Here is a 13,186-nt window from a genome sequence, read left to right on the forward strand (position 1 = left end):
GTCAATACAGGTGAAGAGCAGCAAAGAAAAAAAAACTTTGGGCCGCGCGGGTCTGAATACACCGAGTACTGTCAACCCGTCTACACTATAGCGTCAACTCGTACCCCAATTCATCTTGTTCCTCACGCACACCACACCATATTCTGCGAATAGTGCGAACACCTGAGTCGTCATGCCTTCGGCCGCTGTGCTCGGGAAGAGGAAGCGGAGGCCGGCGCAGAAAGCCCAAGACGAGACAGATGCAGCCGCGCTGGAGGATGTGCAGGCCATCTTCAGGAAGCACTTCGAGGCTCAGTTCGCGCCGCTAGACGACGAGGTCGAGGAGGGGTCCGCGGCGGGCAAGAAGCACGGCGCCAAGACAAAGAAAGCGGGCAGGAGCACAAGCACGAAGGACGAAGAAGGGGATGAGGACGGTATAGAAGACATGCGGTCAGACTCTTCCGGGTCTGGCGGGGACGACGACGACGTTGATGAGTGGGGAGGTCTTTCTGGAGAGGACGACAGCGAAAGTGCGTATCATGGAAGAAAGCTACTAACAAAAACCTCTCTACACCCATATATCTGCTGCCTGGGGACTAACAGCAGTGACGTTCGATATAGACAACGAAAGCGATAGCGACGGCGGCGACGACGAAGGTTCAGAAGCAAGCGACAACTCGCAAGCAGGCACGAGCAAAGTCGAGGTAGTCGACCACTCCAGACCGCTGGCAGTCTCGGCTCTCCACCCGTCCAACGCCATCATGTCCAAGCGCGAGATGCGCGCCTTTCTATCCTCCCGCCCACCCGAACCCGACCTCACATCCAAGCCCAAAACAAAGCCCGGGGATCAAGAAGACGACAACGACGACCCGCAAAACGAAGACTCCAAGACCCTCCTCGCAAATGACCTGGCTCTCCAGCGGCTCATCTCCGAGTCGCACATCCTTTCCGCCTCCAACCCCTTCAACTCAGTCGGCTCTTCTGGCCTGGCCGGCGGCGGCGGCGTGGGGGGCAAGACCTTTACACAGGGCCGCACCCGCGCCCTCACCACCGACCTGCGGATACAAAAGCTGGGCTCCAAGGAAAGCATCTTTACGCAGCGCAAGATGCCGATGGGCATGCGCAAGGGGATCAACGCGGCCAAGGACTCAAAAGAGGCCAAGAGACGGCGCGAGGCCAAGGAGAACGGGATTATTCTTGAAAAGCCGGTTGACAAGGCCGGGAAGAAGAAGGGGAGGTCGAAGGGGAGAGGAGGTCTGGCTGTTGATATGCCGGGTATGGGCAGGTTCAGCGGCGGAGAGCTGAAGCTGAGCAAGAGGGAAGTGAGGGCGGTAGAGATGGAAGGCAAGAAACCCGAGTTTGGCAGGAAAAGAAGAAGGCGGAGATGATCCGAGATCGCGGCTTCTTACCTTCTACCGAGACGGAACCAGCCACCTTGCATGCTCACTGTCCAGGAGAGGAGAAAATTTTTAAGAGACAAAATTAATGCGTTCCGGAAGCGTTGCCGGCGCGAGTCTGTACCTCAATGCACAGCACACCTCGCACCTCTTTTTTCCCTTTTCTTTTTTCCTGCAGCTGGTCTACTCGGGAGTCCTAACTCCTGTTCTCGTCTACCCATGGCTGTATTGCACCACCTCACCTTCGACGTTCACCACAACCCGGCGGCGCAGCATACAAAGAGCCCTCGCCTTCACTAATTGAGCATGACTTGAACCACCTCTTTAAAGTTCGGCTTCTGCTTGTGCCGCAATAACAGTGGCAACCAATGGTCCCAGTTTCAGCCTCGGGGAGGTGATCACCCCTCCCGTCCAGAATTAGTCTAGCAGAGCTAAGAAGATGAAGTCGAATGCCTTCCTATCGCACCTCCGTCCTAACTGAAGATGGAGTTAATTTGTAATTGTTCCCGAAATAGATCAGAGCACAGCTTTCATTACCTGCCCTTCTCAGATGCTCGAAAGAACGGGCGAAGGATTCCCATCCTCCCTCCGCCCACTCACGCTCTCGTCGTGCTTATGCCTTCCTCTGCACAATACACACCACCACCAGCATGACCAATAGAAAAAGAAGCCTTGTCCAGCACTTTACCTTCTAATCATAGTCTTTCTCCTCCCCTTCCTCCTTTTTCTTTCAGCATTGCTTGCCTAGACCTGCATAGGTTCTTATCCACAGTTGCGCGGAATGCAAGATGGACCGTCGTCGGCTTGCTTGTCTAATGGCGACGGTGACGTTTGCTTATGTTCAGTACATAAAAGTGTATATGTATACCTACTTGGGAGTGTAATATGGATATAAATATACATTGAAAAAGATATACATATGAGAAATACCCAAGTATGGTCCAGGCCAGAATGGCCCGCGGCCAAAGTGCAGTAGCCTCCTCATTCCCTCCCTAATTTTAGGAGCGTGGCCGCTGCCCACCCCCCCCCCCCCCGGCTTGTTGCTCTCTGCCCGGTGGAATCAACATCATTCTCATAACCCTGTCATCGGGGCTGACTGTAATTTTTTATACCTTTGAGCCGCCACATTTTGGGGATGTCATATTGTCGTCATTATCATCCTCATCGCCGGAGTAGAGCCTCGGCCGAGATGACGAGTCGGGTCTTCCACTAGCCAGGCCCTAGCGTACCCTGAAATGTACTGTAATTCAACTCTTATCTTGAATTTAGACTACGTTGAATTGACGTGTCGATCAATCGATGAACGGGTCGTGGTCGGGAGGAGGGGAGGGAGATGGGGGGTTGCTTGTTCATCGCCACACAAATCACGGATGAAGGAGGTGAAATATGGAAACAAGAGTTACTGAAAGGTAGTATGAATTTGATGTTGTTCTTAGTGTCAACAGTTGCTACACTCTCTCTGTAAAGAAAAGTGTAGGCTGTTGTGTTGGTTTGAAATACACGGGCGCATCTACAACGCTGCCCTCGACTCCTTCTCTCATCACAATTCGAGTCCCACACCTACTGCTTTTCACGAGCCAAGAGAGATTTGATGAAAGTTCAACAGGTATCTTCTTCCTCACAACAGAGTTTGTGCCCGCCTTTTATCTCTCCATCCTTGACAAAAACAGCAGGATATATACAGCAACGCAACCCGTCTCATATGCAAAGTCGTTGCAGCCAGACTTCCCGCCTAAGGGTTCGGCGTTTCTTCGATCGGGTTTGCGTTTCCCATCTAATGTGCTTTTTCGCGCTCTCTCCAAGGACCACAAGATGCCTTGGCAATGTCCACCATCGATCGGTCTTCTCGCCAGAAATAAACAGGAAAAGGAAAGAAAAAAAGAATAACTAAAACACCAGACGATCATGAGGGATATGAACCGAATGAGCGGTAATGAACTCCGCGTGAAGAGAAGAAAAAAGAAGAAAAAGAAAACGCCCCCAGGCATCCGTATTTGTGTAGGAAAGCCTGTCATCCGTCCAGTTTGGGAATGAACCAAGTAGCACCCAAAAATCCCGTTTCCCCCTCACATGAAATCGTGAAGAACAATAATCAGATACCCAAAATAAATGTACAATGCCGTGAAATTTTTCTCGCAAAGGAGCGCTTTCTCGCGAACCGTTATTACATCATGACGGCGGTGTTCATGTTTTGAGGTGTGCTGATGGTCATGGGCAGGCTCAGCGTCTGCAGGCTGTTAAAGTTGGACTGGGAGTTCATGGAGTTGCCGGAGCCCATGCTACCGGTTGACGTCGGGGGCGTGCTGTGGTGCGCAACCGCGTTCAGCGAGGCCGTGACATAACCGCCCTCGGAGTTGGGCGAGGAGTCTCCCAGAGAGCCGACATGGTCCTCGCCGGAGAAATCCTCCTCGTCCTCTCCGGACAGGTTCAGTCCATCGACTCCATCGCCGCGATCATGGGTCCGCTTGTGCCTAAATCAATCTTGTTAGCCTCTGTTGTCGGTCGGGCTCTGCATTGGTTTTGTCTTGGGCGTTTGTAGCTGTGCTGTGACTCTGTGGTGTGTGGTGTGTTTTGTGTGACGGCTGGCGATGTGACGTTTCTCTTCCCCTCTCTCGATTACATGCCACACACACTACAACAGTTTCTGGTCTGCTAGACTCGCACCAAGACAAAAGAAAAACGAAAGAAAGTGCAAAGTTAGGAAAGATGGGGCATACTGTGCTAGGTTGTCTGATCTGGAGAATGCCTTGCTACAATAAGGGCAGATGTAGGGTCTTTCTTGTGTATGTGTTCTCACGTGTCTGGAAAGTTTGTTTAAGTCAGATACCCTGTTAAGGTAATCTCCCGTGTTGAGGACATGTAGATATGAAAATCCGGTCTTACCGCTTGAGATGCTCGAGACGCTTGAAGAGGCGGCCGCACGTCGGGATGGGGCAGGAGTGAGATTTTTGAGGGTAAGGACCAAGCTCCATGACAGTGGCTGAGCGAGCTCGGCGCATCACGCCGTTGGGTCCCTGGATCATCCTTCTCTCTTCCATGTGGGGGTTGATCATGTCCTCGTGGGGCATCTGAGCGTAGTCCTGCTGCAGCGACATGGGGTTCAGGGCGGGGCTGCCCTCGACAGTGGAGAGGGGAGTGCCGTGGCGCGACAGCTCATGCATCTGCTGCTGCTGCTGGCCCGGCATGGGCATGCCGGAGTTGCTGTAGGTCAATCCTGGTGGGGAGTTGCCAAGCGACTCGTCGCCTTCAGCCACAGGGCCGACAGAAGCGGACACGGACCGTCGGAGATCGGATGGCCTGTGGGGAGCCTGGGTGGCAGCGGCAGCTGCGATAGCCGACATTCCAGGGGGAATGGATGAGCGCCGTCTCCTCTGCTTGTACGTCGGCGAGCCTTCGATCACAGAGTAGACGTTGTTGGCTCCGTATGCACGGGAGAATTGAGGTCCAGCAAGGTTGGAGGGGGGCAGCTGGATCATGCCGTTCAGGCCGTTGACACCGTTCATGTGATCGGGAATGGCAGTGTACAGGCCGGTCTCCTCGTTGGCGATGTAGGCAGGCTCGGCGGCGATGCCCAGGGCCTGCTGTGGCGGGGTGATGGGTTCAAACGAGATGCCCCGGTTGCTGTAATCCTCGTACTGCGAGGAGACAAAGGACGGCGCAGGCGAGTACTCGAGGCCGTAGGCAGGCATGGAGGCGTGTCTCTGGTGGCCCTGCTGTATTGGCACGCCGTTCTGGTTGTACTGGACCCGGTTATAGTCAGGCTCCCGCTTGACCATGTTCTGGGACATCTGAGGGCCCATGGCCATGGCGCCATAAGGAACCATGGAGTCCATCCCGTCTGTTAAAGGGGCCATCGTCTGAGGGATCATCTGAGGCGGCGGCATCGAGTCGACAGCCCGCATGACGGGCGAAGTGGACTGCGAGGCCGGGAACGACTGCTGGGCGGAGAAGGACGAGGAGTTGGCCTGCTGGGCCTTGGTGAGCTGCTCATACAGCGACTGCGACGAGTCGTATTGGAATGACAGGGCAGGCTCGCTAACGGCGACGGTGGTAGCCTCCTGACCCATCTTCTCCCTCTTCAGATCCCTCTCCAGCGCGTCGAGGAACAGCCGGTCGTGTGGCACGCTGTACCAGTAGAAGACCTTCTGCTTCTTCTGGGTACGAATGCAGTTGTTCTTGTACAGGAAGTCCAGGAAGGGGCTCTTGGGCTCCTCCAGCGAGGCATCAGTGCCCGACTTGAGATTCCGCAGGTCTGAGAAGATTCCCTCCTCGAACTTCTTGGAGTTCTTGACGGGGCGGCCAAAGGCCTGAAAGCGGAAAGACAGGCATCGTACGATGTCGGTTCCCGAGACGTGGAAGAGGTTGTTCCACAGAACACAAGAGACATATTCGCCAGTAGGCAGAAGGAATCTGCGGATGTACTGGTCTGGCTGCCAATCGACAGGAGCAGAGATGAGGAAGTATTTCACTTAAGCGCGCGCGATCAGTGTTAGTCAAGTCGCACGCTAGCCGAGCAAAGAAACGGTAATCGGAAAGTGGGAGGGAAAAAGGGAGGACCTACAATTATCGACTTGTTGCAGAGCAACCTGTGCATCATGTGGTAGCGCCTGCTGAGCCTCTGTGCTCAGCATGAAGGTCTCTGGTTTTTGTGGTGCAGCCATGGCGCCGCCTGGTTGTTGATACATAATAGTGGGCAGACACTGCTGAAGAAAAGGGGAGAGAGGGAGCTTCCTGCTCGGTCACTCCAGTGTCCCGTCCGCGACAAGTATGGGATTAATCCGCTGATCGCAAGCCAACGATGAAGGGCGTTGTTTTGGATCAGGAATGGAAGGGTGCAGCGCAATTGACAGTCGAGGTCGAGACGGCACCAAAAGCGTTAGAGTGTTCGCCAGTTGAAGCACTCGAAGAGTAAACAAATAAAAGGAAGTAGCGACGCGAGGATCGTCGTATGCAAGCTTGTTGGGTGGGTTGCAGATGCTGCAATGGAATTTTGACGATCGTCAAGAGCGTCAAATGGGTCTGTCGCAGCCAGGCGGACGGAGAGAGGAAGATCTTGGACGATGAGGAGGGATGATGGTGATTGGCGATGCGATGCGATAGTCGAGTCCAGCCCGGATGGGGGGGAAAAGAGGGGGTTGAGCAGGAATAAATTGCAGAAACAGCGCACAGCAAAGGCCCAGCCGTAATTGCGTCTAGCGAATTAGCGGAATGGGCGTGCACTGGCCGACACCGTCAAGGCACGGTCAATAGCGCGGGAAGGAAAAAGATAGGGGGTTGGGATCGGAGAATGTGTGGAGACCACTCTCCGAGTCTTGAAGCCACCGAGCGCTCAGGTGCAGGTGATGACAGAGAAAGAGGCTGCTGATTCCCGTGGGAGACCCGCAGGAACAGAACACAACAGACAACTGAATGCTGCTGCTCTAATCCTCACTATATTGTCGTCGTTGTCGTCCTTTCCTCTCTGGTGCAAACCGAGGAGGAGGAATTGGCCGTGTCGAGAGATTAGGACTTGTCTATCGAGACGAGATTGGCACAGCCTGGCAAGCGAGACAGAAACCCCTAAAATAGGTGTAGAAATCCAAGAAGAAAAAAGTAGTTTTGAATCAATCAAGTGACCGGATAATTAATACCGGCTGAGGTGGCGTTAAGCTGAGAAGCAAATGATGTGTCCCTAGGATTCGCACGCAACACACAACGATGAGATGGGTCGGGCGACCTGTGTTGTTGCAGGAGGTAGGCTGCTGGGGCGAAGAGCGAGAGCAAGAGGGTCGTCGGAAAGTCAAATAAAGAGACGGGGCCGATGCTGGGTCGCGATGATGTCGAGGCTCTCTTCTCTGTTTTACGGAACACACACACACCAAGAAAGTAGTAGGACTGATACCGCTGGTCCGGGGTTGACAACGGGCCTCCTGAGACACGAAGGAAGGGATAAAGAAGGAGGGAGGAAGAGGAAAGTCTTGAACATCAAGAAATTTCCAAAGAGGTCTTGGAAGCGCAGGAGGGGGGCAGGAAGGGAATAAAAGAGGGATGTCCTGGGGGTTTAAGGAAATTCGTGCCTGTGCTGCTTCAAATGGTCTAGCACAGTCCGACCTGGATGTACCAGTCTAGGTACCTGGTCACTCAGAAAGAAGGGGAGGACAAGAGGAACAAGCACGCACGACAAGAATGTGTGGACTGGGGCGACAGGGGTGTCCACCGTGGACGAGCCAGGGCCCAGCTATACATGACTGGCTGCGAGAGGCCAGGGCACGCCAGGGGGGGGGGGACGTTGGACGGGCGGGACCACAGCGCACAGGACAGGTCCAGGAGGGTGGGTGGGTGGACAGGGGGGTAGGGAAGGGGACATGGGCAGAGCCAGCGGCAGCGCAGAGCCAGGGTATAAGCGTGGATGGGCGCCGTTGGTCAAATAAGTAAGACGAGGGAAGGAGGACGAGGACGAGGAAGGAGCAGCCACCACCACCAGGTCTTAGTAGGAGAGAAGGAAGGGGAAAAGAAAGAGAGAAAAAAAGAAAAAGTTGGGAAGGGTCAGACTGAGGACACACCCGAATCCTTCGTTGCTGCTCGTCAGCAGGCCAAGGCCCGGTTTAGCTAAGCCGGCTTGCTCTACTGGTCTGGCTGTGTGTATACAGCCTGCTGCTTGTGGTCCTTTTGTTTTCTTGTTTCTTCTTCTTTTCTTTTTTCGTCCTGGCCGGTGCCTCTTCCTTACTACTACAGTATTATTATGCACCATATATTTGCGGGTCGGTTGACATGAAGACGAGCACACGAAGTTGCGCAGTTCCCGCTGTCCACGGATGCCGCTGGTGGCGGAGATAGGATTGTTCGAGAGAAGAGAGAGAGAGAGGAGCTGGGGCTTGCGCACAGGTCCTCTATTCAATTTGTATACCTGGTACTACTACTATAGTGTATATGGTACGAGGGCTCCACAGGATGTGCGAACACCGCAGAGAGAGACAGACAGACACAGACACGAGGACTATTGCTCGGGTTGTACAAGCAGGAAATTGGGCAAAGCCATGTTTGGGCTAAGCCGTATCCCATCAAGGCATCTGGGGCCGTTTCTCTGGGTCCCTCTGGGGTCAAAGCCAAGATGTCAAATCACTTCATAACCCACACAACAGGCCCTCAAGCGAGCGAGGTGCCCGGAGAATTCGCCTCGTGGTTACCTTCCGGCCGTCGGTAATGAGGATTATCGGCCGGTATGGAGTGCGCTGCAGTGCAGCGCAGTAAGGGCTTGTTGAGGATTGGCAGCAGACACTGTTGAAGACTTACTTGGCTTGGAAATAACCGTCCAACAGAGACGTTCAGTCTCATTCAGACATGTGTGTACTTTCTATGGTACTTACTTGCCCTAAAACTGCCATACCCTGCCCAAGTCCTCTGCTGCTCCACTGTGCTCGCTCGGAAACAACAAGAGAAGGCGTGCTGTGGTAAGCAACGGCGGTATTATCTGCGCTTGTTTGTCGCATCATACTCGTCTTCTCAATTCGAACATCGCAACAGAGGACCTAACCTGCCAGACCCCCTGTTCAGCAGAGATTGGGTCTGTCACTGGGCGCAAAAGTCAGGGGTGGGGCGTGAAGGGTCTTGATGTTCCTCGCACTGGGGCACACAAGCATACGTCCCCGTATCTGAAGGCCCCCCCCCCGACCCCCTCTCGTTCCCTCCCCCCGGCGGGAAGTATGCGAAGCGAGGTGGACAGAGATGGAGGTACGTAGTATTCTTACTCATCCCTCTCAACAAAACAATTAGAAGCCACAAAGTGGGAATCGGATAGGAAGGGGGCGCCGGCGTCGCTCCGCAAGGGGAAACCTCTTCGTTCCAAAACATCAACAGGCTAGTCGTGTTGGGTCTTGGAGAGAGAAATGTGCAGTACATAGTCCGTAGGAGAGTCAGCTGGGAACTGGCGGCGAAGATCCCTTCCTTCGGCAACTACGCTTTGACAATGCAAACCTCTGGCAAAGTGGTTGATTCTATCCCAGCCAGCACCCCCAGCTCGTGGAGGACATCGAGTCCCGTCCCTACCACCACACACACAAGGAGGCCAGTAGAGCGACCTGGACTTGCCAGCATCGCCGTGTGGCCGGTGTCCAAGATTCTCTGGGGTCACACTGCACGCTAGATGACATTCCAGGGTGTTCGTGATTGTGAAAGAAGCTTAGATAGGAAGAATTGACGGCGGCCAGAGGCTTGGAGCTCTCTGGTTGTGGGGAGGCAAGGAGCATAGTCCTCTCAACGTTAGAGACAGGGACGTCAACTCCTTCTCCCTGGATCCACGTTGGACTAAAATTTCATCAGCACGCACATACCCCCGTGCAGTCCAGAACGGGCGGCTGTTTTGCGCATGATGATACACTACGCAGTACCATTCAGGGTTCCGCGCAGAGATCCAAGCGTCGGAGGCGCAGTGGATCTGGTAATTGTCACCCGAACCGCGTTTTCGCTGCTTCTTTCAACTGTTGTCTTGGGTAAAGGAGAGGCTCTTGCGGGCAGCCCGTGGTACAGGCCAAGTCGTTCATCAGAGCGCAGAGACACTGTCTAGCCTGACGGGATGGCGTCCTTGTCGAAGTCGCTCTCATTCCATGTCCTCTCGCTTTGCCCGGTGCGGGGAGGTTGCCATGATTCGGTGTTTCTTGCCCATTCACGCCGTACAGCTCTGAGCGGACGCTGCTTGACAAAGCAATGGCCAACAATATCTCGTAGCGCAGGCCGCGGTCTGTGGCCGGCCTCCATAAGCGTCAGAACGCTGCTTAAAATAAAAATAAAAATTGCCCCTCTTGTGGCCGAGAAGCGACCTGCGAGCGCTGATGCAGGCCTGGGTGGATGGCCTCCTTACGTTGTCATGGGTAAGGCAGCACTTCAAGCGTATAGCGCATTAGATTGATGGTATGGGATTTATCGTCGTCAATTTTGCCATATTCAGAGGTGACAGCCTTGCCGTGTGTACACACACATCAGGGGCATCTGCAAGCGGACCACAATGAGATCATCCTCATTTGCCTGAATAGGTCTCACGATGCCTTTTGCTCGGTAACGAAGCGGTTTCTCTTTTCATTCTCGCTGAAACTTCACTTAGCTGCCTTTCTTTTCTTCTCTTTTCCCCTCCCCAGCCCAAGTCGTCTGTCCCTCGTCACTGGTTCATGCAATTGTCCGTAGCCGCCAGGTGACCTGGGGATCGATCTGAAGGACCGTAGTGGCTTGTCGTAGCGCGCTCCGCTGTACAGCTTGTATCCAGAACCCTGTCCAGGGCAAAAGCTGCTTTGATGGGACAAGGGCTCCCTTTTTCTTCTTTCTTTTTTTTTTCTTTCCTTTTTTCCTTTTTTTTTTTTTTTTTTTTTTTTTTGCACCCCTCCACCTTCATTGACAGCGTAATATGATGCCAAGCCGGGCGTGACGGGGATGGAGGAGACTAAAGGAGGACTAGAGGTGCGCACGGTGAATTGGAAGTAGCTGAAGAATCATACCATAGTAAAAGGTTATAAGCTTCAATCAAGGTTGGAGAGATTATCACAGATGGACAGAGCCTCATCGACCTGTGGCAGTTACTTCCAGACAGCCAGATCTGTCCACCGCCACTGTCTACTGCCGCTACCGTGAAAGACGACGTCATGTCTCGCTGCCTCCTTCTTTTTATCGTCTCCAACGCTCGCGCAAGGAAGGTGCAGGTTGTTCCATTCTTTGACTCTTCGACTAGCTACAGACCTGATTCAGCTGAGGAGCACCTGCCACCACACGACGACATCCAAGAAAGCCCGACCCGTCTACTTCTATCAAGGCTCTCAGACCCGCTCGTGGCTCTCGCTCGTGGCGGTCGATTACTATGTCAAATCTCCGGCTATGATTCGTCTACCATGGTACAATCATGGACCCTTGGCTTCAATGCCCATTCTGCATGGAGTGGGTTGAGCAATGATCAATCATTCCCCGATCGCCGAATCGGCTTAGAGGCAATCACGTACCATAATACAAGAGAGATGCATCGGAACTGGGCCCGGATGCTGAAGGAGCAGGGCCAAATCGGAGCGTGCCTTGCCTGTTCTGCCAGTCCCAGCCCTCTCTATTTCATTCCCTCCTGGTCGTCGTCCCCTCTTCTCCAAGTCACGCACACCACAGCGCAGGCCATGGCCCCACCCCTCGTGAGTAACTTAATCCGAGAAAGGATTGTGGGTGTGATATCTGAGGCCGAGCTTGCAGCGACCCACCAGGCGCTCTTTTTTTGTTGCATTGCGGCAGACGCGTTTCAGAATCAACAGGGGCCGAGCCTGAACCTGCCCGTCCTTTGCCCTCCGTCTCCCCTTGTCATGGGCCTTGTCTCTCTGGGCGGTAGGATCCACTCGCCTCTTCCAGAACGATTTGATACGAGCTCTCGGGCCATCTCCCGTGGGTTGTTCTGGTCCCCCTCTCGCCTGGCTCAACATCCCTGCAAGGCGACCATGTCGACAGTGCGTCTGCTTTTCCTTGCTCCCCCTTCAGTGACATTCAGGTGGCCTGACGTATTGGCCGCTGTGTGATTCAGCAAAACCAGACTGCAGATCTCTGCATGCCGACGGTCCAGTGGCGGGACTCTTGGCAGACACACATAGCGAATACCAGGCCAGTGGTGTCTGGGCTGCTCTCCACCAGGCGGCGCGCACCATTCTGGGCGTCCTTTTGCATGAAAGAGAGGCACGAAGAGGGGTCTCGATCATGACCACAGAGGACCCAAGTGGGACCCGCTACCATATTTTTCAGCCTATTTACTTAGGGACGGATATCCAGCATGACTGAGTAGTAGGTGGTGGTGTTCTGCATCATCCATTCCAAGAGCATGGAGTGGTTCCCGCCAGTCATCTCTTCCTGAAGACAAACTCAGTATCGGAGCTCGTGATTGTGATACTGGGAAGGGCGGGCAGACCCATCAGAACAGTATGTCATGTGTCCCCTTCTCCTGTGATGATTAGAGCGGTACCACCAGCCTTCCGAGGGAGGCGACAAAGTGCGGTCGGCAACCAAGATCAACATCAAGATACGAAGTACAATCCTCCATCCCCATGGCTAAGCCCTCAGCGGCATCCTTGACCCTAGAGTCGCATCTGAGGCTCAAAGCAGTATGACATCCGAACAACTTGGGCAGATCTCTTTTCGGAGACTAGGCGGCAGACTCGCCCAGCCGTCGCGGAGGCACGCAGTTACTGCCACGGTATGGATAGTAGTCACTCACGCTGTCCAGGTATACCTTGGGCCAACAGAGATCGCAAAACAGGGTTCAAATCTAATGCGGGATGACTGCGAGGGGCGTGATGGTGTGTGGGGCATGAGGGACTGAAAAGAGAAGGTCAACTGTTTGATCGACAGCTTGCCGAGCATAAAGCCGATCTCTGATGACTTGAAACTTGACGCGCTATGCAAGGGCACTCGCCAGAGTTGGGGACGGTGACGGGCAGGACTATGACAATGAAATCTTTGCCTGCATATGGCCTCCTAGCAAACCACCTCCATGTACGTCCAGGGAGAGACTGCATAATCACCCTGCTGCCCCATGATCACGAGGAAGAGATGGCGTGGATTTGCTCAACTATACTAGTACGCTATCCACACTAGATCGATCTCGTGATAACTACATGAACTTTTCCGCAGAAAGACATCACATCCTGATTTCTTCGTACCCGTCGCTATTACCTACTGGGTGCATCCAGCCTCTATGGTTGTACATGATGATGCAAGTATTCCACGGACTAATTTGACCCCCCCCCCCTTTTTTCTTTTTCTTTGTGGCCCATCACCTCCTTTACAAGTTTGTGTACGCCTGTCTACTACTCACACTCTCACAC

General features: G+C 53.8%; 2 protein-coding genes across 2 annotated transcripts; one reads left to right on the forward strand and one right to left on the reverse strand.

Annotated features, from left to right (window-relative positions):
* Positions 1-172: 172 nt before the first annotated feature.
* M406DRAFT_248389 (uncharacterized protein) lies at positions 173-1,367 on the forward strand (the record flags this gene model as incomplete). The annotated part of the gene is made up of 3 exons (XM_040916528.1): positions 173-327; positions 379-513; positions 611-1,367. 3 exons carry the CDS (start codon positions 173-175, stop codon positions 1,365-1,367), a joined length of 1,047 nt encoding a protein of 348 aa, XP_040781068.1.
* A 1,408-nt stretch (positions 1,368-2,775) lies between these two features.
* Positions 2,776-7,364, reverse strand: M406DRAFT_86923 (uncharacterized protein). Its single transcript, XM_040926093.1, has 4 exons — positions 5,938-7,364; positions 4,260-5,844; positions 4,094-4,177; positions 2,776-3,847 (listed from the first exon to the last, which is right to left on the reverse strand). Exons 1-4 carry the CDS (start codon positions 6,059-6,061, stop codon positions 3,541-3,543), a joined length of 2,100 nt encoding a protein of 699 aa, XP_040781069.1. The 5' UTR covers positions 6,062-7,364; the 3' UTR covers positions 2,776-3,540.
* Positions 7,365-13,186: the final 5,822 nt, after the last annotated feature.

This window comes from Cryphonectria parasitica, assembly GCF_011745365.1.
Source record: "Cryphonectria parasitica EP155 unplaced genomic scaffold M406scaffold_1, whole genome shotgun sequence".
In the NCBI taxonomy this organism is placed as follows: domain Eukaryota; kingdom Fungi; phylum Ascomycota; class Sordariomycetes; order Diaporthales; family Cryphonectriaceae; genus Cryphonectria; species Cryphonectria parasitica.

Bases quoted from the DNA above. Each gene is read 5' to 3' on its own strand.
- M406DRAFT_86923 (XM_040926093.1), bottom strand. From the start codon at position 6,061: ATGTATCAACAACCAGGCGGCGCCATGGCTGCACCACAAAAACCAGAG. The intron at 5,845-5,937 runs GTAGGTCCTCCC...CGCGCGCTTAAG, and splicing joins TCTGCAACAAGTCGATAATT to TGAAATACTTCCTCATCTCT. The intron at 4,178-4,259 runs GTAAGACCGGAT...CAAACTTTCCAG, and splicing joins CGTCTCGAGCATCTCAAGCG to ACACGTGAGAACACATACAC.